General features: G+C 45.0%; 1 protein-coding gene across 1 annotated transcript in view; it reads left to right on the top strand.

The window, feature by feature from the left end:
- The window catches only part of LOC134337097 (heparin cofactor 2-like), a 50,024-nt gene extending 27,428 nt beyond the window's left edge, over nt 1-22,596 (top strand). The window contains exons 3-4 of the mRNA XM_063031937.1: nt 12,134-12,281; nt 20,666-22,596. Coding sequence (XP_062888007.1) covers nt 12,134-12,281; nt 20,666-20,857 — 340 coding nt within the window. The 3' untranslated portion in view covers nt 20,858-22,596. The remainder of the gene's footprint in view (nt 1-12,133; nt 12,282-20,665) is intronic.
- The last annotated feature ends 475 nt before the right edge of the window (nt 22,597-23,071 follow it).

Here is a 23,071-nt window from a genome sequence, read left to right as displayed (position 1 = left end):
CAGGCTCGAACAGTCCCACAAGCACTCTTTAAGGGGAAAAACGAACATAGAGGAAGTAAAAAAGATTTTTAAGAGCTGTTTGGAAGCTGTCAACCGAGGGAGCATTGTATGCTGGCGCCATGTTGACTATCATGTAAGACCGTTACAGATAAGACCGTAAGACCTAGAAGCAGAATTAGGCCATTCAGCCCATCGAGTCTGCTCTGCTATTCCATCATGGCTGATTTATTATCCCTCTCAACCCCATTCTCCCGCCTTTTCCTTCTAACCACTGATGCTATTCCTAATCAAGATCCTATCAACCTCCACTTTAAATACTGTACACCCAATCTGTAATAGAGACAGAAAAGGTGGAAATTAGGTTACTTACGATTGTACTGAATGGCAGAGCGGGATCAGGGGCTCCATGTCTTTGTATGTATGGAAGTACTCTGTGCTAAAGTATGGTTCACAAACCAAAGTATAAACTCCCCACAACACTGAACTGCTCAACCAAGAGAAAGGGAGGTCAGTTTCCAAGTTTTTTGAGTCTTGTGTCAAATGTAATAGATGTAGTGGGCATGATAGAACCTGAGATTTTTCTTTTTTTCTCACTGTGAGAGTGTTTTGTTTCCCTAAGAGCAGGGAGCTGGAATTGGAGATTCAATATTCACAGAATCACTGATATGAATCAATATTCTAAACTTCTGTAATATCAATTTTTTTTCATTCTGGCAAAACAATTCAGTGCCTGTAATTCACTTAATAACCTGCAGAATGTGCAGAGATATAGAAACTTTCTCAAACTCAGCACTCATTCCCATGACTGGCCCAAATGATTTACTATTGGATTTCACTCACCCTTTGTCACAACCACAACAATCAGTGCCAGGGATGTAACATTAGCATCCCCTTGTGAGCTGGGACTAGATGTGTGTCAATATTTGTTTTCTTTCAAGATGGACCAAGTTAACACTTGGTGAGGCATGGTTTGGTATGAATCGTTAAGCTGCTTCATTCTACTTTGCCTGAATGCATTCTTACAGTCACTTACATTTATTTCAATCAATACCTGTATCTTTCTCCACAGCACTGAATCCTCGGACTTGGCATTGCCTCTGTACACTTTGCTGTTGTTTCACACCTGCCTGGTTGTGTAACATCCTCCTACATTCAAAGTTCAAAGTCAATTTATTGTCAAAGTACACACACGTCACCGAACACTGTTCTGAGATTCATTTTCTTGCAGTCATTCACAGTAGGACAAAGAAATACAAAAGAATCAATGAAAAACTGCACACAAAGACTGACAAACAACCAATGTGCAAAAGACAAATTGTCCAAATACAAAAAGTTAATATATCGACAAGAAATAAACAAACAAGCAAATAAATAAATAAATAAATAAATAAACACAAGAAATTCCGCAGATGCCAGAAATCCAAAGCGACACACACACAAATGCTGGAGGAACTCAGCAGGTCAGGCAGCATCTATGGAAATGAACAAACAGTCAATATTTCGGGCCGAGACTCTTCTTCAGGACTGGAAAGGAAGGGGGAAGATGCCGGGGGGGGAGGGGAAGAGAATAGCTGGAAGGTGATAGGTGAAATCAGGTGGGTAGGAAATGTAAAGGGCTGGAGAGGAAGGAATCTGATAGGAGAGGAGACCATAGGAGGAAGGGAAGTAGAAGGGGACCCAGGGGGAGAAGATAGGTAGGTGAGAAGTAGTAAGGGGCCAGGGTGTGAAATAGAAGAAGAGGGGAAGGGGAAGGAAAAGTCGCTGTCACGGAACGGAGAAATCGATATTCATGCCATCAGGTTGAAGGCTACCCAGACAGAATATAAGGTGTTGCTCCTTCTCGTAAGTAATACTGAGAACATGAGTTGTAGAGTCCTTGAAAGTGCATCCACAAGTTGTGGAATTAGTTCATTGTTGAGGAGAGTGAAGTTATTCAAGCTGTTGAAGGATAATATCTGTTCCTGACCTTGGTGGTGTAGGACCTGAGGCTCCTGTACCTCCTTATATAAACCTCTCTAAATCCACTTAGATCTTTCTCCACGAAGTACAGTGAATACAATATGGACTTCAATCTGGGAAGGTGTGAAGTGATTCATTGTGCAAGGTTGAACTTGAAGGTAGAGTACAGGATTAATGGCAGGATTCTTAGCAGCGTGGAGGGACAGGGAGATCTTGGCACCACGTCCATAGATTCCTCAAAGTTCCCGTGCAAGTTGATAGGATGGTTAAGAAGGTGTATGGTGTGTTGGCCTTCATTATTTGGGGTAAGTTGAGTTCAAGAGCCACAAGATAACGTTACAACTCTAAAACTCTCATTATAGGAAGGATGTGAAAAGAGGGTGCAGAGGAGATTTACCAGGATGCTGCCTAGATAAGTGGGCACGTGGCTAAGTGGTTAAGGCATTGGACTAGCTACCTGAAGGTCGTGAGTTCCAGCCCCAGCCCAGGGAACGTGTGGTGTCCTTGAGCAAGGCACTTAATCACACAGTGCTCTGCGACGACACTGGTGCCAAGCTGTATGGGTCCTAATGCTCTTCCCTTGGACAACATTGGTGTCGTGGAGAGGGGAGACTTGCAGCATGGGCAACTGCTGGTCTTCCATACAAACTTGCCCAGGCCTGCGCCCTGGAGAGTGAAGACTTTCCAGGCACAGATCCATGGTCTCGCAAGACTAACGGATGCCTTTATGCCTAGAGAGCATGTCTTATGAGGCTGAGCAAGCTAAGGATTTTCTCTCTGGAGCAAAGGAGGATGAAAGGTGACTTGACAGAGGTGTACAAGATGATAAGAGGCAGAGATAGAATGGAGAGGTGGAGAATTTTTCCCGGAGTGGAAATGGTTAATACGAGATGGTATAACTTTACTATATTTGGAGACAAGTATAGTGGTGATGTCAAAGGTAGGTTTTTCACACAGACACTGGTAGGAGCATGTGCTGACTGTTTTTATAATATACTGGACAAGCTAAAAAAATCTCTTGTTGCTCTACCCTCCAAAAACAAATCTGTTACTGATTAGCAGTCTTAATTATATTTTGTCCCGAGTCCTTCTTTCCAAATGAGAGCATATGCCTTAGATTGAAGATTATTTCAAATATGACTGTATTTTCAAATCCCTTCTATCATTAAAATGGTTAGAACACCACAGAACATGAACCAATCAAACTGAGAACAATATACTTTCTGAAAGAAATAAAATATCAAAGGACAAGCTTTTTCTGAGCATTCTTTAGAATGATCACAGGTCTGGCAAAATGTACAACAATTCAATTTCTTTACCTGAAAATCATGCAAAGATCAAACTAGTCCTTTCACAACAGGCATGTAAATATATTATTAACCAAACTTACCTGCCAATCTGTTACACGATTCTCAAATCTCCAACAGAGTATTCCTTCTGACACTGTAACATCAAGTTTTCTTTGTCCTCAATTGATCATCTAGGGAAAGATGAATCAAAAATATGAATGCTTGCATACATTATCGTACCAAAAACATGAGGGAGTCTGCTGGGACTGTTAATATAGAAGACCATAAGACAAAGGAGCAGAATTAGGCCATTCAGCCCATCAAGTCTGTTCTGGCGTAGAATCATGTCCGATTCATTATCCTTCTCAACCCCATTCTCCTGCCTTCTCGCTGTAACCTTTGATGCCCTGACTAATCAAGAACCTATTAACCTCTGCTTTCAATATACCCAATTACTTAGCTGTCTGTTGCAATGAATTCCACAGATTCACCACCCTCTGGCCAAAGAAGTTCCTCCTTATCATTGTCCTAAAGGTACATCCTTGCATTCTATTCTGAAGCTGTGCCCTCTTGGTCGTAGACTCCACTATAGGAAACATCCTCTCTACATCCCCTCTGTCTATGTCTTTGCCCTTGCTGTTCTTGATGGTAAGGTTTGTAGGTTGTGATGGTTCTTCAGAGTTGCTTAGGTAAATAATTGCACTACATTTTGGAGCTTCTTCACATTGGTGTGTGGAAACTGTTTCAATTAGCTTAATTTTTCACAGAGTGCATCACTGATTACATCGACTTCTGTGTGGACTGCAATGTTCCGACAAGAACTGTCCTTTGTTATTCAAATAACAAGCCATGGGTAACAAAGGACATTAAGGACATCCTGAACGCTAAAAAGAGGGCGTTTAGAGATGGAAATAGGGAGGAGCTGAGGGCAATACAGAGGGACCTGAAAGCCAGGATCAGGGAGGCTAAAGACAGGTACAGGAGGAAGCTTGAGTGGAAACTCCAGCAGAACAACATGAGAGAGGTCTGGAGGGGGATGAGGACCATCACTGGGTTCCGGCAACCTAGCAACAGAGGAGCTGAAGGCAGTTTTGACAGGGCCGACGAACTTAACCTGTTCTTTAACAGATTTGACATTGTGGCCCCTACGCATCCCCCACGAGCCATTTGTTGTCGGCTCCCAACCAACACATATTCCACTCTCCCCTCCTACCCCTCCTCACAGTCCCCTATCCTGCTCTCATGACTATACCCCTTCCCCACACAAAACCACCACGGTGGGCTTCACAGCTGAACAGGTGAGAAGACAGCTGAAACGTCTCAACCCAAGCAAGGCTGCAGGACTGGATGGTGTCAGTACCAGGGTGCTCAAAGCCTGTACCCCTCAGCTATGTGGAGTACTTCGCCATGTATTCAACCTGAACCTGAGGCTCCGGAGGGTTCCTGTACTGTGGAAAACGTCCTGCCTCGTCCCTGTGCCGAAGACACCGCGCCCCAGCGGCCTCAATGACTACAGACCGGTGGCATTGACCTCCCACATCATGAAGACCCTGGAGAGACTTGTTCTGGAGCTGCTTCGGCCTATGGTCAGGTCACACATAGATCCCCTCCAGTTCGCCTACCAGCCCCGACTAGGAGTTGAGGATGCCATCGTCTACCTGTTGAACTGTGTCTACGCCCACCTGGACAAGCCAGCGAGCACTGTGAGGGTCATGTGTTTTGACTTCTCCAGTGCGTTCAACACCATCCGCCCTGCTCTGCTGGGGGAGAAGCTGACAGCGATGCTGGTGGATGCTTCCCTGGTATCATGGATTCTTGATTACCTGACTGGCAGACCACAGTACGTGTGCTTGCAACACTGTGTGTCCAGCAGAGTGATCAGCAGCACTGAAGCTCCACAGGGGACTGTCTTGTCTCCCTTTCTCTTCACCATTTACACCTCGGACTTCAACTACTGCACAGAGTCTTGTCATCTTCAGAAGTCTTCTGATGACTCTGCAATAGTTGGATGCATCAGTAAGGGAGATGAGGCTGAGTACAGGGCTATGGTAGGAAACTTTGTCACAAGGTGTGAGCAGCAGCTTAATGTGAAAAAGACTAAGGAGCTGGTGGTAGACCTGAGGAGAGCTAAGGTACCGGTGACCCCTGTTTCCATCCAGGGGGTCAGTGTGGACATGGTGGAGGATTACAAATAGCTGGGGATACAAGAAGGGTCAGAGCCATCTCTATTTCCTGAGGAGACTGAGGTCCTTTAACATCTGCCGGACGATGCTGAGGATGTTCTACGAGTCTGTGGTGGCCAGTGCGATCATGTTTGCTGTTGTGTGCTGGGGCAGCAGGCTGAGGATAGCAGACACCAACAGAATCAACAAACTCATTCGTAAGGCCAGTGATGTTGTGGGGATGGAACTGGACTCTCTGACGGTGCTGTCTGAAAAGAGGATGCTGTCCAAGTTGCATGCCATCTTGGACAATGTCCCCCATCCACTACATAATGTACTGGGTGGGCACAGGAGTACATTCAGCCAGAGATTCATTCCACCGAGATGCAGCACAGAGCGTCATAGGAAGTCATTCCTGCCTGTGGCCATCAAACTTTACAACTCCTCCCTTGGAGGGTCAGACACCCTGAGGCAATAGGCTGGTCCTGGACTTATCTCCTGGCATAATTTACATATCACTATTTAACTATTCATGGTTTTATTACTATTTATTATTTATGATGCAACTGTAACGAAAACCAATTTCCCCCGGGATCAATAAAGTATGACTATGACTATACTATGACTATATACATTGAGACAAATCAGAAATGTCCTCCTTCTTCAAAGAACAGGGTTTTCCTTCCTCCACCGTTGATACTACCCTCACCCACATCTACTCCATTTCCCAATCATCCGTGCTCACCCCATCTTCCTGCCACCTTAACAATGATAGAGTTCCTCTTGTCCTCACCTACCACCCCATGAGCCTCCACATCCAGTACATCATCCTCCGCAATTTCTGCCATCTTCAATGAGATTCTACCACCAAATACAGCTTTACCTCCCCCACCACTCTCTGCTTTCCACAGGGATCATTCCCTCCGTAATTCCCCAGTCCATTCGTCCCTCCCCACTAATCTTCCTCCTTGTACTCATCCCTGCAAAGGGCAGAAGTGACGCACCCGCCCATTCGCCTCCTCCCTCACTTCCGTTCAGGGTGAGGCAACACTTCACCTGCAAACCTGCAGGGGTTGCCTGTTGTACCCAGAGCTCCCAACGCAGTCTACTCTACACTGGCGAGACCTAACGTCGATTAGGGGAGCGCTTTGCCATGCACCTCCGCTCCTTCCACATGAAGTGCATTTTAATTTCAATCCCTAGTCCCATCCCAACATGTTGGTCCGCGGCCTCTGCTTCTGCCTTGCTGAGGCTACTCTCCGGTTGGAAGAGTAACACATCATAATACGTTGAGGTAGCCTCCAACCTGATGGCATGCACATCAGCTTCTCTAACTTCCAGTAAATTTTGTCTCCTTCCCTCTTCTTCAGTTCCCCACGCTCTGGCCTACCTCTTGCCTCTTCTTTTCTCCTCACCTGCCTATCACCTCCCTCTGGTGCCCCTCCTCCCCTTTCCCTTTCTCCCATTGTCTCCTCTACCCTCCTCTCAGACTGCATCTTCACCAGGTCTTTACCTTTTCCACCTCTCACCTCCCAGCATCTTATTATTCCCCTCCCCCATCCACCTGGCTTCACCTATCACCTTCACCTTCTTTCCCTCCCCTTAACTTTTTATTCTGGATTTTCCCCGTTCCTTTCCAGTCCTGACGAAGGGTCTCATCCTGAAACAGTGACTACTTATCCATATCCATTGATGCTGCCTGACCTGCTGAGTTCCACCAGCATTCTGTGCACATAACAGTGAAATGTGCCATTTTGCTTCACTGACCAGAACAGTCTGAGGTTTGTGCTGGGGGCAGCCTCTGAGTGCCAACATGCTTCTGGCACCAACATAGCACACCTGCAACTCACTAACCCTAAAGAACAGAGAGCTGGCACGAACCGTGGGCTGTTTATCGACCCGCTAGGTTGGAAGAACAATGTGGCCTCTCGCTCGCAGCCCTCCTGTCACAGGAAATAACTCACCTCTTCAACTATCAAAACCCTACGTGAAATCGAACCCCTTTATCTTGCCTGTTCTAAGATGTACAACTCCATCTATTCCATTTTCTCCGCTTCACCAAAATCCTTTATTCTGGCACCGTTCTTCAACCTTCAGAGGGCGGTGTGAGTGCAGATCGAGTTGCCAGCTTAAGTGATGAATGTGGCTTCGATCACAACATTTAAGAGAAGTTTGGATAGGTACATGGATGGGAGGGGTGTGGAAAATTATGGTTCAGATGTGGGTTGATGGCTCTAGGCAGAATAACAATTTAGCAATGACTAGATGGGCCAAAGGGCCTGTTTCTGTGCTGTCATGCTCTATGACATCATGACTTTCCAAAGTTGCAGAAACTTGGGACTTGGGAGTCCTTGTGCGGGATTCCTAAATGTTAATTCAGAGGTTGAGACCGTGGTGAGGAAGGCAAATGCAATGTTGGCATTCATTTCAAGAGGACTAGAGTATAAAAGCAAGGATGTAATGTTGAGACTTCATAAAGCACCGGTGAGGCCTCACTTGGAGCATTGTGAGCAGTTTTGGGTCCCTTTTCTTAGAGAGGATGTGCTGACACTGGAGTGGGTTCAAAGGACGCTCATGAAAATGATTTCATGATTGATTGGCTTGTCGTATCAAGAGCGTTTGATTGGCCCTGGGCCTGTATTCACTGGAATTCAGAAGAATGAGGGGTGACTTCATTGAAACCTATTGAATGTTAAAAGGTCTCAATAAAGTGGAGAGAGTTTAGGACCAGAGGACACAGCCTCAGAATAGAGGTGCGTCCTTTTAGAAAGGAGATGAGGAGGAATTTCTTTAGCCAGAGAGTGGGGAATCTGTGGAATTTTTTGCCACAGGCAGCAGTGGAGGCCAAGTCCTTACGTATATTTAAGGCAGAGTTTGATAGATTTTAATTGGTCAGGGCATGAAGGGATACAGGGAGAAGGCAGGAGATTGAGGCTGAGAGGGAAAATGAATCAGACATGATGAAATAGTGGAGCCTACTCAATGGGCTAGATAGCCTAATTCTGCTCCCATATCTTATGATGTTATTGTCTAAATGGACTTTATCCCTGGAGTGCTCCACAGTTTTTAACCTGTGTTGGCCACTCGTTTCTCACTTGATTTCTGGTGGCATTTTGCTGACTGTGCTCGGAATTTCCTCAGGGAACGCGGGTTGCAAGTCATGATAACATGCTGATTTTCATAACAAACCACTGAGGCAGCAAACCTTCAGAGCGGAGTTCTTTGTACAACCTCTAAGAACGGTTAAACATGCCACGATTGCTTCCTAATAAGGAGGTAGCAAAGTCTGGCTCTTTTGTCCAGTAATGAATTTGCCCTCGATACAAACAAATAACTCATGACGCAGGGCATGCAGATATTCCTGAGAGACATGATTAGGTACGAAAGTCTTTCAATTTATTTATAGTTTAACTCCGCTGCCTGGCTCCTGAAATCTACTCATGCAACATCAAAGATAGGATTACTCACCAAGTAGGCTGTTCAGAATCTTAAACGTAGGCACCACCTCATTGCCATTCTGAAAAGGAGAACAGAAACAAGGGAATATTATGTCTGAAAATAGGATTTCTGAAGTATGTATTTTTTATTTGCTATCTGAACAATAATTCACAGACTTCTAGAACTAACTTTCAATCCAAATTGGGAAATAAAATTCTCACATCAAACATTCGGCAATGGTTCTGGATTGCTGGTGTGTCAGTTGAGTCCTGAGGTAATGCTCATGTTGGAGGAGCAACACCTCATATTCTGTCTCCAACCTGTCAGTATGAATGTCAATTTCTCTAACTTCCGGTAATTTCTCCGTCTTCCCCGTTCGCTTTTTTGTCATTCCCCATTATGGTTCCCCCCCCCTTCCCCTTTCATTTCTCCTCACCTGCCCATCAACTCCGTCTTGGTGCCCCTCCTCCTTCCCTTTCTCCCATGGTCTCCTCTCCCCTCCTATCAGATTCTATCCTCTTCAGCCCTTTACCTTTTCCACCTATCACCTCCATGCTTTGTACTTCATCCCCTCCCGCCCACCCACCTTCCCCCTTACTGGGTTTCACCTCTCATCGGCCAGCTTGGCTCACTCCACCTTATTATTCTGGCCTCTTCCCCCTTCCTTTGCAGTCCTGATGAAGGATCTTGGCCCAAAATCTCGATTGTTTATTCCCCGTCCGTAGATACTGTCTGACCTGCTGATTTCCTCCAGTGTGTTGCTCGGGCTTCGAACATCTGCAGAAGATGTACTGATTTTTTTCTTTTTGGAAACTTTGCAAAGTTATGAAGCAGTTCACTTAATCAGTGCACTTCACCTGAAGCACTGGTCCACTGTGGCCCAAACACATACAATCCACAGGATGTGCGTATGTGAACCCATACTACATTTTACCTAATTTAAACAAGTGACAGCAGAACAAATCGTAAAGTTTCTATCTAGAGTCCTAGAATACAAAATTGCAATAAAAATTGTAACTTCTGGAACTGCAATCAGTATTTATGGAGATAGTTAACTTTGAATGTTCATGTTTTAGACTTCTTGCATCTCAGCTTCCAATGTATGGAAATGTAACAGTATAAACATTACATTACAGACCCACGGCTTTCTACCAACTTCAATTACAAGATGTTCCTTTGTAATTTGTACATTGCTGGTTGAGAAATTAGCTGACTGTCCTTCTCTCAAATCTCTCCCAGTGTCTTTGTGACAGGTAATTAGGTAGGGCAATGAACACAAAACATGTTTAGTTGAGAAGGGAGGCCTAAAGTAATGACTCAGGCTGCAGAATGGAAGACACAAAGAAGGATAAAAAGATGACGTAAATCAGGAAGTGATACCAACTTGGAGATAACGCACAAAATGGTGGAAGAACTCAGCAGGTCAGGCAGTGTCTTTGGAGAGGAATAAAGAGTCAATGTTTCAGGACAAGACACTCTATCAGGACCTATTCTTTGTTCCTTTCCATAGATGCTGCCTGACCTGCTGAGTTCCTCCAGCATTTTGTATGTGTTGCTCTGGATTTCCAGCTTCTGCAGAATTTCTCGCATTCATGACCTGCAGAATCTCTTGTGTTTCCATCTTGGGGGTAAATTCCTGGATGGAGATGCACAGATTTGGCATCCTGGGAAAGCCTTTGCTGCCAGTTACGATTTCAGCGGAGTTAAATATTTTCTGTGAGTAGTAACGCTACACCGCCTTCCCTCTGTCCAATCAGTCTCACTGGGTGAGCAAAGGGCAACAAAACAAAAATAGCTGGGGACCAGATTCAGAAATCAGAAGAGCACAGGGACTTGGGAGTCCTAGTGCAGGATTCTCTAAAACTTGCAGGTTGAGTCGGTAGTAAGGAAGGCAAGTGCAATGTTAACATACATTTCTAGAGCACTAGAATAGAAAAGTAAGGGTATGATGATGAGGCTTTTTAAGACATTGGTCAAACCACATTTGGAATAAGTAAGCACTTTTTGGCCCCATATATAAGAAAGGATGTGCTGACATTGGAGAGGGTCTAGCATAATACCATGAGACACAGGAGCAAAATTAGGCCATTCAGCCCATCGAGTCTGCTGCACCATTCCATTATGGCTGATCCCGGATCCCACTCAGACCCATGCACCTGCCTTCTCACCAGATCCTTTGATATCCTGACCAATCAGGAAATGATCAAATTCCACCTTAAATATACCCACGGTCTTGGTGTCGACAGCTGTCTGTGGCAGAGCATCCCACCGATTCACTACTCTCTGACTAAAAAAATCCCTCCTTACCTCTTTTCTAAAGGGTCGCCCCTCAATCCTGAGGCTGTGCCCTCTAGTTCTGGATATCCCCACCATAGAAAACATCCTCTCCATATCCACCCTATCTAGTTGTTTGAATATGCGGTGGGTTTCAATGAGATCCCCCCCACATGCTTCTAAATTCCAGTGAGTACAGTGAGAGGAGGCTATGTGAATCAGAATGATCTTGGGATTTAAATGGTTAAGGTACAAGGAGCGTTTGATGGCTCTGGGCCTGTGCTCACTGAAGATTAGAAGAATGAAGTGGGGGGCCTACCGAATATCGAAAGGTCTAGGTAGCATGCACGTGAAGTGGATGTTTCCTATAAAGGGGTACCTAAGACCAGAGGGCACAGCCATAAAATACAAGATCATCCCTTTAGAACAGGGATAAGACAAATTCCTTTAGCCAGAGGGTGGTGAATCTGTGGAATTCGTTACCACAGACTGCTGTAGAGGCCAAGTAATTGGGTATATTTAAAGCAGAAAGTGACAGCTTCTTGATTAGTAAGGACATCAAAGTTTAGAGGGAGGAGACTAGGGCTGAGATGGAAAATAAATCAGACACGATTGAATGGCGGAGTAGACTTGATAGGCTCAACAGCCTAATTTCTGCTTCTAAGTCTTATTGCTCTGGTTTATCGAGCAATGTCTGCTGGGGCCGTATTAGGTTTTGTTGAAATGCAGATCACCCAATTATTGTCAAGACATATACACCTTCTGTAATGTTTGGAGCACCCAGCACTTTGGAGGTTCACCTTGAGCCTTTGGAATGGGGGATGTAAGAGTGAACACCCAGTAATGGTTAGAGACCTGTGGAAGAACTGGAAATAAAGGTTTAAAAACAGAGGGTCCAAGAACAAATTAAAACTTCAAAGTGTATCATTTTCTTCGAGTAAAGTATTTTATAAAATGCTTATACTCTTAATGAGTTTGCAATCTGAATGATTCGCATTTACTGTATAACAGGACAAGAGAGGTCTATATTCCAAAGTTCACTCTCCAAGGCGACTATGATTTAATTGAAGTCTTTCAAGACCTGGGTGTGATAGATCTCTTCCAGAATCAAGCTGATTTGACTGGCGTATGTGAAGAGGGAAACCTCCACATTAGCACGGTAAGTCGTTTAGTCATGTTTTACCATTTGTTTGGGAGTTTGAAAAATGATTTGGATATTCTGTTGAAGAGTCTGTGAGTTATCACTTCAGGGATCGAATGCATTGTAATTTTAAGCCTCCCAAGTGCTAGCATGTTTTTTTTAGTGACGGTGGTAATTTCATTAAGTGGCAAGTTTCTACTTCCAACTGAAGGTTTATCCATGTAAGAAGCTTGTACTGATAAGGTTTCAGAGAATTGTAAGGGATGATGGAAAATGCCATAGGATGGGTGTATGTCCAATACTATATTCAAAGCTTAGGTTGAAGTAAATGATGCAGGACCAAACACAATCCTAATGTGGAGAAATTTGATATCTAACTTAAAAGATCTACTGTTAAGATAGGAATGCTCTGTCTGTGTATGCACTACTATTCAGTTGGTTGGTGATGGGGAGAGGGATGGGGGGAGAGAGGGGTGGAGAGGGGGTGGGGATGAGAAAGAGGATGGGGGAGGGGGAAGACGATGAGGGTTGGGAGTGGCTGGGTTAAACAGTCAAAATGTAATCGGCAACTGGTTGTATTGAATGTAATTTGTTGGTGTTGCAATAAAAATTTATTGATTAAAAAAAAGTTTAGGTTGAAGACTAATTACACAGATGGTGTCTGTCCTCAGCAATTAACTCACACCGAGAGGAGTGGCATGAACTTCCTGTCATGAATCCCCTTTGTCATCCTGTGTGACTTCCATATCGGACCACATGGGATGACAGCGCTCCTCTTTAACGCTTGTTCTGGAACCTTCCGGGGGATCTTGGCGCACATCATCCCAGGGACGCCCCTTACTAGGCATTCCAAAGGAGACATTTTCACAAAGTCACAGCAATGTTGTGGGGGATCTGCAAGGTCCCTATTCTGCTGGAAGCACCCCCCCCCCAATACTAACACAACCATCCGTCTCCAGTTGGGCACCTTGCTCATCTTATAATTTCCCCATCCTTTTGCCATAAGTTGTATCCACATCAACAATCCGACAACCACCGCTCTCCTCCAATCAGATCTCCCTGACTGCTGAATAAAATCAGGAAGCATTTGTGGAAAGAGGAAGGTTTAATGTTTCAAGTCCAGAACCCAATAAAAGGCCATTGAACTGTTATATCAACGGTTTCTCTCTCCACAGATGCTGCCTGACCTGCTGAGTGTTGTCAGCATTTTCTGTTTTTATTTCGGAATTTAAGCATCTGCAGTTATTTGCTTATTTCACCCCTCCCTGTACCTGCCCCTGCCCTGGTAACTACTGGTTTCCCCCGCTATCCAAAGGTAGAGCGTTCCTATGAAATGGTTCGTAAGCTGGAATGTCGCAAAGTGAAGAAGCAATTACCATTTATTTATATGGGAAAAATTTGTGAGTGTTCGCAGACCCAAAAAATAACCTACCAAATCATGCCAAATAACACATAAAACCTAAAATAACAGTAACATATAGTAAAAGCAGGAATGATATGATAAATACACAGCCTATATAAAGTAGAAATACTTTTCTACAATCATTGCCGAACTGTCCACTGTAGCGAAAATCTCACATAAGCACTCTCGGCAGAAACACTCTCTCCAGTAACCTTTAAGCTATGAAGCTGCCAAATCATACCAAATTACACGTAAAAATACTCAGCCTATATAAAGTAGAAATAATGTATGTACGGTGTAGTATCACTTAATGGAATCAGGAAGACAGCGCCGAGCACACTGATGATGGTGTGTTAGGCTGAGTCGTCAGAGGTTGGGGCGCAGTGGTTCCCAACCTCCAGGCCGCGGACCGATACCGATCCGTGAAGCAGGCAGCGGTGCAGCGGTTGCCGGGACGCACCCAGCACATCTTTAAGAAAAAAGCCGAAATAAACAAGCTAATTAATTAGGTGCTGCCCGGCACGTAAATGTCGGCCCAGATCAGAGGCGATGCAATCCTGGCTACCGCTGCACCTTTGCATGCTTCGCGGCAATGTATCAGTCCGCGGTTGGGACCACTGGGGTGGTGGGACACCGGGGTGTCATCTCATCGTCGTCTGTTTCCATCAGGGCAGGCAGGTCATCTTCTTCTATGTCTGCCTGCCTCGATGTCGAAGGTCGAGGTTCGTTGTCTGCTGTGGCTGATGTGGAAGGCTTGAAAAACGACAGTATGCCTGACTGCTTAGCCTCGCGCATTTTTCTATCATACAGTTCTTTGTAAGCACTTAAACCATTCTGCAAATATGCCCTAAACCTACGTACCCTTTCAAAATTAAAGTCGTACTTTTCTGCAATCATTGCAGTGAAAATCTCACGCAGTTGCTTCACGTTCAGTTCCTGGACGACTTCCCTTTCAGTCCGTTCGCTACTGCATTCAGTTTTGATTGTTATCTTTTCCTCTTCCAATTGCATCAGCTCTTCATCTATCAGTTCTTGGTCATGAGATGCCAAAACCTCTTCAACATCATCTTCATCAACTTCCACAAGCCAAACTCACTTTGTCCTTACTTCGTTCACCATGATCGAAACGCTTAATTATGTCTAGCTTTACGCCAAGTGTAACACCCTTACGAGCTCTTTTATGCTTTTCTGATACCTTAGAACTCATCTTGCTAACAGATGCTCAAACTAAATCGACATAAAGCACAAACGCTCACATACACGTGTTTAAGCAATGCCGGCTAGAATGCAGTTCCGGGGGAGGAGCTTGGCTGTTCGGGGCACGCGCTGCCTTTCTTCATAACAGTGAAAACACCTTCTGTTAGCGAAAAAGGTAACTAATGAAGGTCTTTCACAACAGCGAGGTTTCGTAAAGTGAACGTTCGAAAAGCGGGGGACACCTGTATGTAGCTTCCAAACATCCCCACCCACTCACTTCACCACCAATTGAGATTCGGATTTAGATTCATTTATTTATCACGTATACATCAGAACATACAGTGACATGTGTTGTTTGCAGTAACAACCAACACAGCCTAAGCATGTGCTGGGGGCAGCCCACAAGTATCGCCACACAGTCTGGCACCAACACTGCATATCACAATGTTCATCAGAGCAACACAAACAACAGCACAACAACAGCAAAACAAGATCTTTACACACACACACACACACACACACACACACACACACAGTCACACACACACATACACACACACACGCACTCACACCCACACACACACTCACACACACATACTCACACACACACATACATACACTCACACAGACACACTCACACACACACAGACTCACAAACACACTCACACACACAGACTCACACATAGACACACACACACACGCTCACACATACACATACATACACTCACACAGACACACTCACACATACACTCACACACACACAGACTCACACGCATAGACACACACACACACGCTCACACACACACATACACACAGTCACACACATACTCACACACACACACTCACACACACATACATACACTCACACACAGAGACACACACACACACACATACACACACATATACATGCACCCACACACACTCACACACATACACTCACACACAGAGACACACACATACACTCACACACACACACAGACACACACGCACGCTCACACACACACACAGACACACACACACATACACTCACACACACACAGACACACACACACGCTCACACACACACAGACACACACACACATACACTCACACACACACACACACACACACACACACACACAGATCTCCAACCCCCAGGACAGGCCAACAAGCCGCCTCTGAGCACCATAGCTTGGCCCCAGCCTCTCAGACTCCCAGACTCCCAGGAGTCAGCCCTCCATCCTTTCATCCCTGGCCCAGACTCACGGATCTCCAAGCTCCGTTCATGCCGACCAAGGGACTTCGACGCTCGGACATGCCGACCTCATTAACATCCTGACCTCTGATCCAAACCCCAGGCAATTTGGAAGACCACCCCACTCCCATCACACAGGTGCTGTTTCCAGTGACATCCTCCTCAGATCCCCCTCACCCCCCCCACACAAAGCTCGTCAAACCTGCAGTTAAAGTCCTGGCTCAGCCTCAGGTGAGGAACAAGGTACAGTATGTGCCAGTCACCCTGCTCGGTGACAGCTGAAGCCAGGGCAGAGTGTCACCCAAACACCTCATGGTAAATTGGTTAAAGTTTGCTGCATTACTGAGGCAGAGTGAATAACTTGTCTTGCATACTGTTCATACAGATCATTTCATTACCACCGGGCATTCAGGTTGTACAAGGTAAAACAATACAATATACAGTTACAGAGAAAGTGTTTGTAGACAATAAATGCAAGGTTACAACGAGGTGGATTGCGATGTCAAGTGTCCATTCTTATCATGCTAGGGAACTGTTCAATAGTCTCAGGTGAGTGAGTGAGTGAGGCCTCAGTCAGGGCCGACCATGGACATTGTGTCCTAGCAAGCCTGGGCAGTACGATATGGAGGGCAAGCATCTCCACGCATCTAATGCACCTAAAGGAACGGCATAGACCGATACCGTTTGGCACCAGCGGCATCACAGGAGTTGCCAGTCAGCGTTGAACTCAACGTAGGACTGCCTTAGGGACTCCAGCTCCGGATTTTTCCCTCAGGGTTTACTCCCGAAGTCTTCCTCATGAGTGGGTATGGCCTTATAAAGATTAGCTTTACAATGAATCAATAATCGTATAGCAAGGAGCTGTTCTTGAGCCTGGCGGTACACACTGAGGCATTTGCACCTTCTGTTTGATGGTGGGGCCCTTCCTTCGTGGGGGGGGGGGTGGAGAAGAGAGAATATCTGGAATGGGTGGGGTCTTTGATTACACTGGGTGCTTTACCAAGGCAGCAAGAAGTGTGGAGAGAGTCCCGGGAGGGGATGCTGGTTTCTGTGATGTCTGAGCTGCATCCACAACTCACTGCAGCTTCTTGTGGTCACGAGTAGGACAGTTGCCACACCAGGCTGTGATGCATCCAGATCAGATGCTTCCTATGGCCCACTGATAGAAAGTGGTGAGGGTCAGAGGGGGAACATCTGATCTCTTCAACCTCCTGTGGAAGAAGAGGCACAGATGAGTTTCCTTGGACTTGGCATCAACGTAGTTGGACCAGGGCAAGTTATTAGTGATGTTCAGCGCTCAGAAACTGACCCCGTTCACTGGTCAGATTCAGATTCAGGTCTGTTGATCACGTGCACATTGAAACATACAGCGAAATGTGCTGCTTGGGTCGACAACCAACACAACCAAAAGGCTGCTGCAAGGGTCACCAAACATTCCTGTGCCAGCATAGCATGTCCAGAACGTTTAGCAGAAGCAGCAACAACAAAGCACCCCTCCCATCATCAGCACCTTTGATATCACCAGGAGCACGAGCACCCTTCCTCCAGTCAATGACTGATACTTGATGGATTTGCTGATACTTGAACTTTTAGGCAAACAAATGCTGAGGGGTGACTATCTGAGAAGACGGAGAGAGGACCGAGCTTGACCCAGTTAGCACCTGGTATTTGCAAGGTTCTGCCCTGCAATGGGCGCTACTGGCAAGAGTCCATAATGGAGACAGATGTGAAGAAGCACGGAGGAACATCTGGAGGAACTTCTGAAATGCCTGCTTCGCTGCCACTGCTACTGTGCGATCGAGAATCTCCGGAGGGGAAGGCCCCAAATCCTCGGCTTTGCCTATTGCCTGTTGCCGGGGCCGGGGTCGAAGCACTCGGCAGAGATGGTGCTCGGTGCTCGTTGTCGGAGGTCTGGTCGGAGGCTTGAATTTTTCAGAGGACTCAAGAGTCGGCTGTGGTCAGGTGCTGCATCGGCAAGTTTGCGGCACTGGAAGCTCATGGCAGGGAGAGTTTTTCTTCCTTCTAACGTCTGCGTGAGATGATGGGACTTTCGAGAGACTTTGAGACTTTTTTTTACCGTGCCCATGGTCTGTTCTTTATCAAATTACGGTATTGCTTTGCACTGTTGTAACTATATGTTATAATTATGTGGTTTTTGTCAGTTTTTCAGTCTTGGTTTGTCATGTGTTTCTGTGATATCATTCTGGAGGAACATTGTATCATTTCTTAATGCTTGCATTTCTAAATGACAATAAAAGAGGACTGTGTATCCTCATAATCCAATCTATCCAATAATGAACCTTTGTTAATATTTATCAATTTCAGTTTATTATCATTCAACCGTACACCTGTATACCGCCAAACGAAACAACATTCCTCCAGACCAAGGTGCACAACACAGTGCAGTGACTTCTGGTTAATTGGGACACACCTGGACCAGTGCATTTTGGCCCAATAAAGCAGTTGCCACAATTAGCCGGTTTCATGGAAATTGCTAAAAAGCTATAGAACAGGACAAACTACTATTTAACTGAGTAACAAGTTATGTTTTAAAATGAAATACAGAATAAATTAGAATGCTACCAAAATTACTGCAGTATTATAAAACTGTGTCTTAGTTCCTAATACAGGCTGAGCACCCCTTATTAAAGCTCCAAAATCTGAAAACCTCTGAAATCTGACTATTTTTTGACCGCTGACATGACATCACAAACGGAAGATTCCACAAGGCGCTGGGAAGGTTCCCGGTGATGCGCAAATCCCTGCACACCATAGACATTTCTGAGAAGTGACCCCACATATGAAGTTAATAAAAAATAGAAAACCACTGCATCGAGTGAGAAACGAAGATTTCAATCGTGTATTGAAATAATAAATTCGTTCAGCGCTGGAGTGAAAATATGCCGCTTAACAATGTGCTGATCATGAAACAAGCAAAGATCTATCACGACAGACTGAAAATTGAAGGTAATTGTGAATATTCAGCAGGCTGGTTGCAAGAATTTAAGAAAAGGCACAGCACTAAAATTTTTAAGATTTGTGGCGATAAAGAGTCTGCTTATCACGAAGCAGCAGGGAAATTCATTTATGTGTTTGCCAAGACTGTTAATGATGCAAATCTACCATACTGAACAGCAGCATTGGTGCATGTGTCTGATGAACAAGTATAAGACTAAAACTGCTTACCGGTTGCACGTAAATTCAGAGTCGGGACTGATAGCAATGTCAAACAGTCACTGACTGTCCACCTGCGTGGCCAAGGTAGTGACAACGATTAAAAATATGATTTTAAACTACCTTCAGGGTATATATGTACAAGCTGTACATTATGTGTAATGTAAATGGATTTTGTGTTTAGACTTGGTTTCCATCCCAAGGTATCTTGTTATATAGATGCAAGTATTCCAAAATCCAAAAAAAATCTGAGATCCAAAGCACTTCTGGCCCCAAGCATTTCAGAAAAGGGGTGTTCAACCTGTAGTTATTGATGGAGGAATTCATTTGGTGTATGCTGACGTGTTCTTTTGATAGACTGTAAATGAACAAAATCAGCGCAAACATCCAGTGAAGATAGTGGACTGCCTTCAAACAGTGTTATCAACGATTGCATCCTCCAAATCTTCATCCTTACTGTAACATTCTAGATAATTGTTGATACCTTCAAATTCTTCGTAGTTCCTAGCTACACACATAAAAATTGCTGGTGAACGCAGCAGGCCAGGCAGCATCTATAGGAAGAGGTACAGTCGACGTGTCGGGCTGAGACCCTTTGTCAGGACTAACTGAAAGACGAGATAGTAAGATATTTGAAAGTGGGAGGGAGAGGGGGAGATGGCCTACTGCATTCACCAGCAATTTTTATGTGTGTTGCTTGAAATTCCAGCATCTGCGGATTTCCTCGTGTCTTCGTAGTGCCTAACTTGTTGAGTAGTGAAATCATTTCTGTTTCACTCCCGGCCGTTTCTGGCATCCTCCAAGCCTGAATGCCTGACACCATAGTGAGCAAAACAGTTCTGAATTGCCTTACTGTTTATAGCTTGCCGACCATCAGTGCCAAAAATCACAGCTTTTTGAACACCAACACACAAGTGACACTATTTAAAATCCATTCACTCCAAGCACAGTGAGGTATTTAAGGTCACCCAGCGTGCTCACGAGTGATGCTAGTTAGAAACTGTTTGGCAACAGTCTGCTGCCCCCGTAAACAGAATCCTGGCTATTTTCTCAATTTGTTTTTGTTCTTTAAGAGGTGTGCCAAATTAGCAGCTGCTTATAAATCAACAGCCCAATTAAGTGGAACCCACTGTACAAATAACCCACATGAACAGCACATGAAGTAATATTACTACAAATAAATTAACATTATTTTCCTCAATCCAGGTGTTCTCCCAAATGAAATTAATTAACTCAGTGAAGCTGACTCAGAAAGCTGTGACTTCTCTGATGCAGTACCCTCTGGTCAGTGGTGTGCATCAGTCGGTGAATGCAGAGAGCTGAGGCTGCAGTCTAGTACTTGCAGACTTTACCTTCAGCCGCCTCAAATCTGTTTTCTTCCTTTCTGTCCTCCAGATGAAGCAACGCGTGGCACTGAACGTGGACGAAGATGGAAGTGAAGCAGCCGCCGCCTCCCTGTCTGGGTTCATGCCCCTTTCCGCACAGGCCAAGTTCATGGCTGACCGCCCCTTCCTGTTTCTCATCCTGGAGCATCACACCAGATCGCTGCTTTTCATGGGGAGAGTGGTGAACCCTTTGAACCAATAAGTGGAGGCAGCCCGAGTTCCAGCAGGAGTGACAGCACACTATGATGTCAAACAGAAAGCCCTAAGAGATTGCCAAATTAAACCTAATTGTTCACAGTCTGTTATTCATTCTTAATGCCTGTGTTTGGTTTAATGTTCAGATGTTACCTATTACTTTCCAAACCTTTAATTAAGTACCCTGCCAGGTGAGCACCTCCGCTCCATCTGCAAAAAGAGGAATTTCCCAATGGGCAACCATTTAAGTTCCTATCCCCATTCCTGTTCCGACATGTCGGTCCATGGCCTCCTCTTCTGCCATGATGAGGACACCCTCAGGGTGGAGGAGAAATGCCTCATGTCCATCCAGGAAGCCTCCAACCTAATGGTGAGAGCATTGATTTCTTCAACTTCCGGTAATTTTTCCCCTCTCTCTTCCCTCTTCTTCTATTCCCCACTCTGACCCTTTACCTCTTCTCCCCACCTACCTATCACCTCTCCCTGGTGCTCCTCCTCTTTCCCTTTCTCCCATGGTTTTTTTTTCCAGTCCTCTTCCACCTATTACCTCCCGGATTCGCACTTCACCCACCGATCTGGATCCTCTATCATCTTCTGTCTCGTCCTCCTTTCCCTCCCCCTACTTTCTTAATCCGGCATCTTCCCCCTTTCTTTCAAATCCTGACGAAGGGTCTCGGCCTGAAATGCTGTTTATTCATCTCCATAGATACTGCCTGACCTGCTGAGTTCCTCCAGCATTTAATATGTGTTGCTTTTACATAGAGTAGTTGTGAATGGGAATTAAACCAGTATCTGGGCACTGCTAGCAGGACAATGCAGATGTTTACTTATGCTGTCGAGTGAGTCTAAGCTCTCTGTTTGATTGCCTTCAAATATTAATCTTTTTTTTAAAATTTTGCAGAGTTTTGTCATATGGTTTAAGGTGTGTTATAGAGTATATATGATTATACATACACACACACAAGGTGGCCATTTTATGAGGTACACCTCTCCACCTGCTTGTTAACACAAACATCTAATCAGCCAATCATCTGGCACCAACTCAATGCGTAAAATCATGCAGACATTGTTGAGAGGTTCAGTTGTTCTTCAGACTGAAGATCAGAATGGGAAAGAAATCATCAAAGTGACCTTGACCGTGGAATGATTGTTGGTTGAAGTATCTCAGAAACTGCTGATCTCCTGGGATTTTCACACACAGCAGTCTCTGGAGTTCTCAGAAAATGGTGCAAAAAACAAAAGAATGTCCAATGAGTGGCAGTTCTGTGGGTGAAAACAGGGAGGTCAGAGGAGAATGGCCAGACTGGTTCAAGCTGAGAGGAAGGTGACAGTAACTCAAATAAACACACATCACATCAGTGGCGTGCAGAACAGCATCTCTGAACACACAACATGTCAACCCTTGAAGTGGATGGGCTACAGCAGCAGAAGATCACACCAGATTCCACTCCTGTACCTAATAAAGTGGCCACCGAGTGCACAGTATATCGTAAATAAGTACATAAAATGCTAAAATATTCAAAATCCAAGATTCAAGCTTATTTAATGTCATTTCCAGTACACAAGTGTAAAGGAGAATGAAATAATTGTAATTCTGGATCTGATGCAGCACAAAAAAAGCCACAATAATAATAAAAAAACAATAAATATAAACACATAAAATAGCTTATATACATAGATTATTTCTATGTCCATAAAATGACGATGGGCACAGGAGTGTCTGTACATAGGGTGACTCTGACAGGGAATAATAAAGTAGTGGTGGGGAGGGGGTGTTTGAGGGGTGGGTTAGTGGGTGGAGGTGTTGATCAGCCTTACTGCTTGGGGAAAGTAACTGTTTTCAGTCTGGTGGTCCTGGTGTAGATGCTACCTTCCTGATGGGAGAGGGACTAACCGTGCATGAGAAGGGTGGATGGGATCCTTCATGATGTTCTGGGCTTTTCCTGTCACCTTTCTGTATGTACAGTCTGTCCTTGGTGGTAGGCTGCTGCCAGTGACGTAATGGGCGGTTTTGACTACCCATTGTAGAGTTTACCTGTCCGCCGCAGTGACGTAGCATGTCAGGATGGTCTCTGCTGTGCATCGGCAGGAGGACATGGGCATCAATGTGCACAGTCCAGCTCTCTTCAGCTTCCCCAGAAAGCAGAGGCGTTGGTGAGCTTTCCTGATTGTGCAGGGTGTGTCCTGGGACCATGAGAGATTGTGCGAGATGCACACTACC

Source organism: Mobula hypostoma, chromosome 23, assembly GCF_963921235.1.
Source record: "Mobula hypostoma chromosome 23, sMobHyp1.1, whole genome shotgun sequence".
Taxonomy (NCBI): Eukaryota; Metazoa; Chordata; class Chondrichthyes; order Myliobatiformes; family Myliobatidae; genus Mobula; species Mobula hypostoma.
The sequence above is the reverse complement of the archived record's forward strand: the minus strand, read 5'-3'. Positions and strand labels throughout refer to the sequence as shown.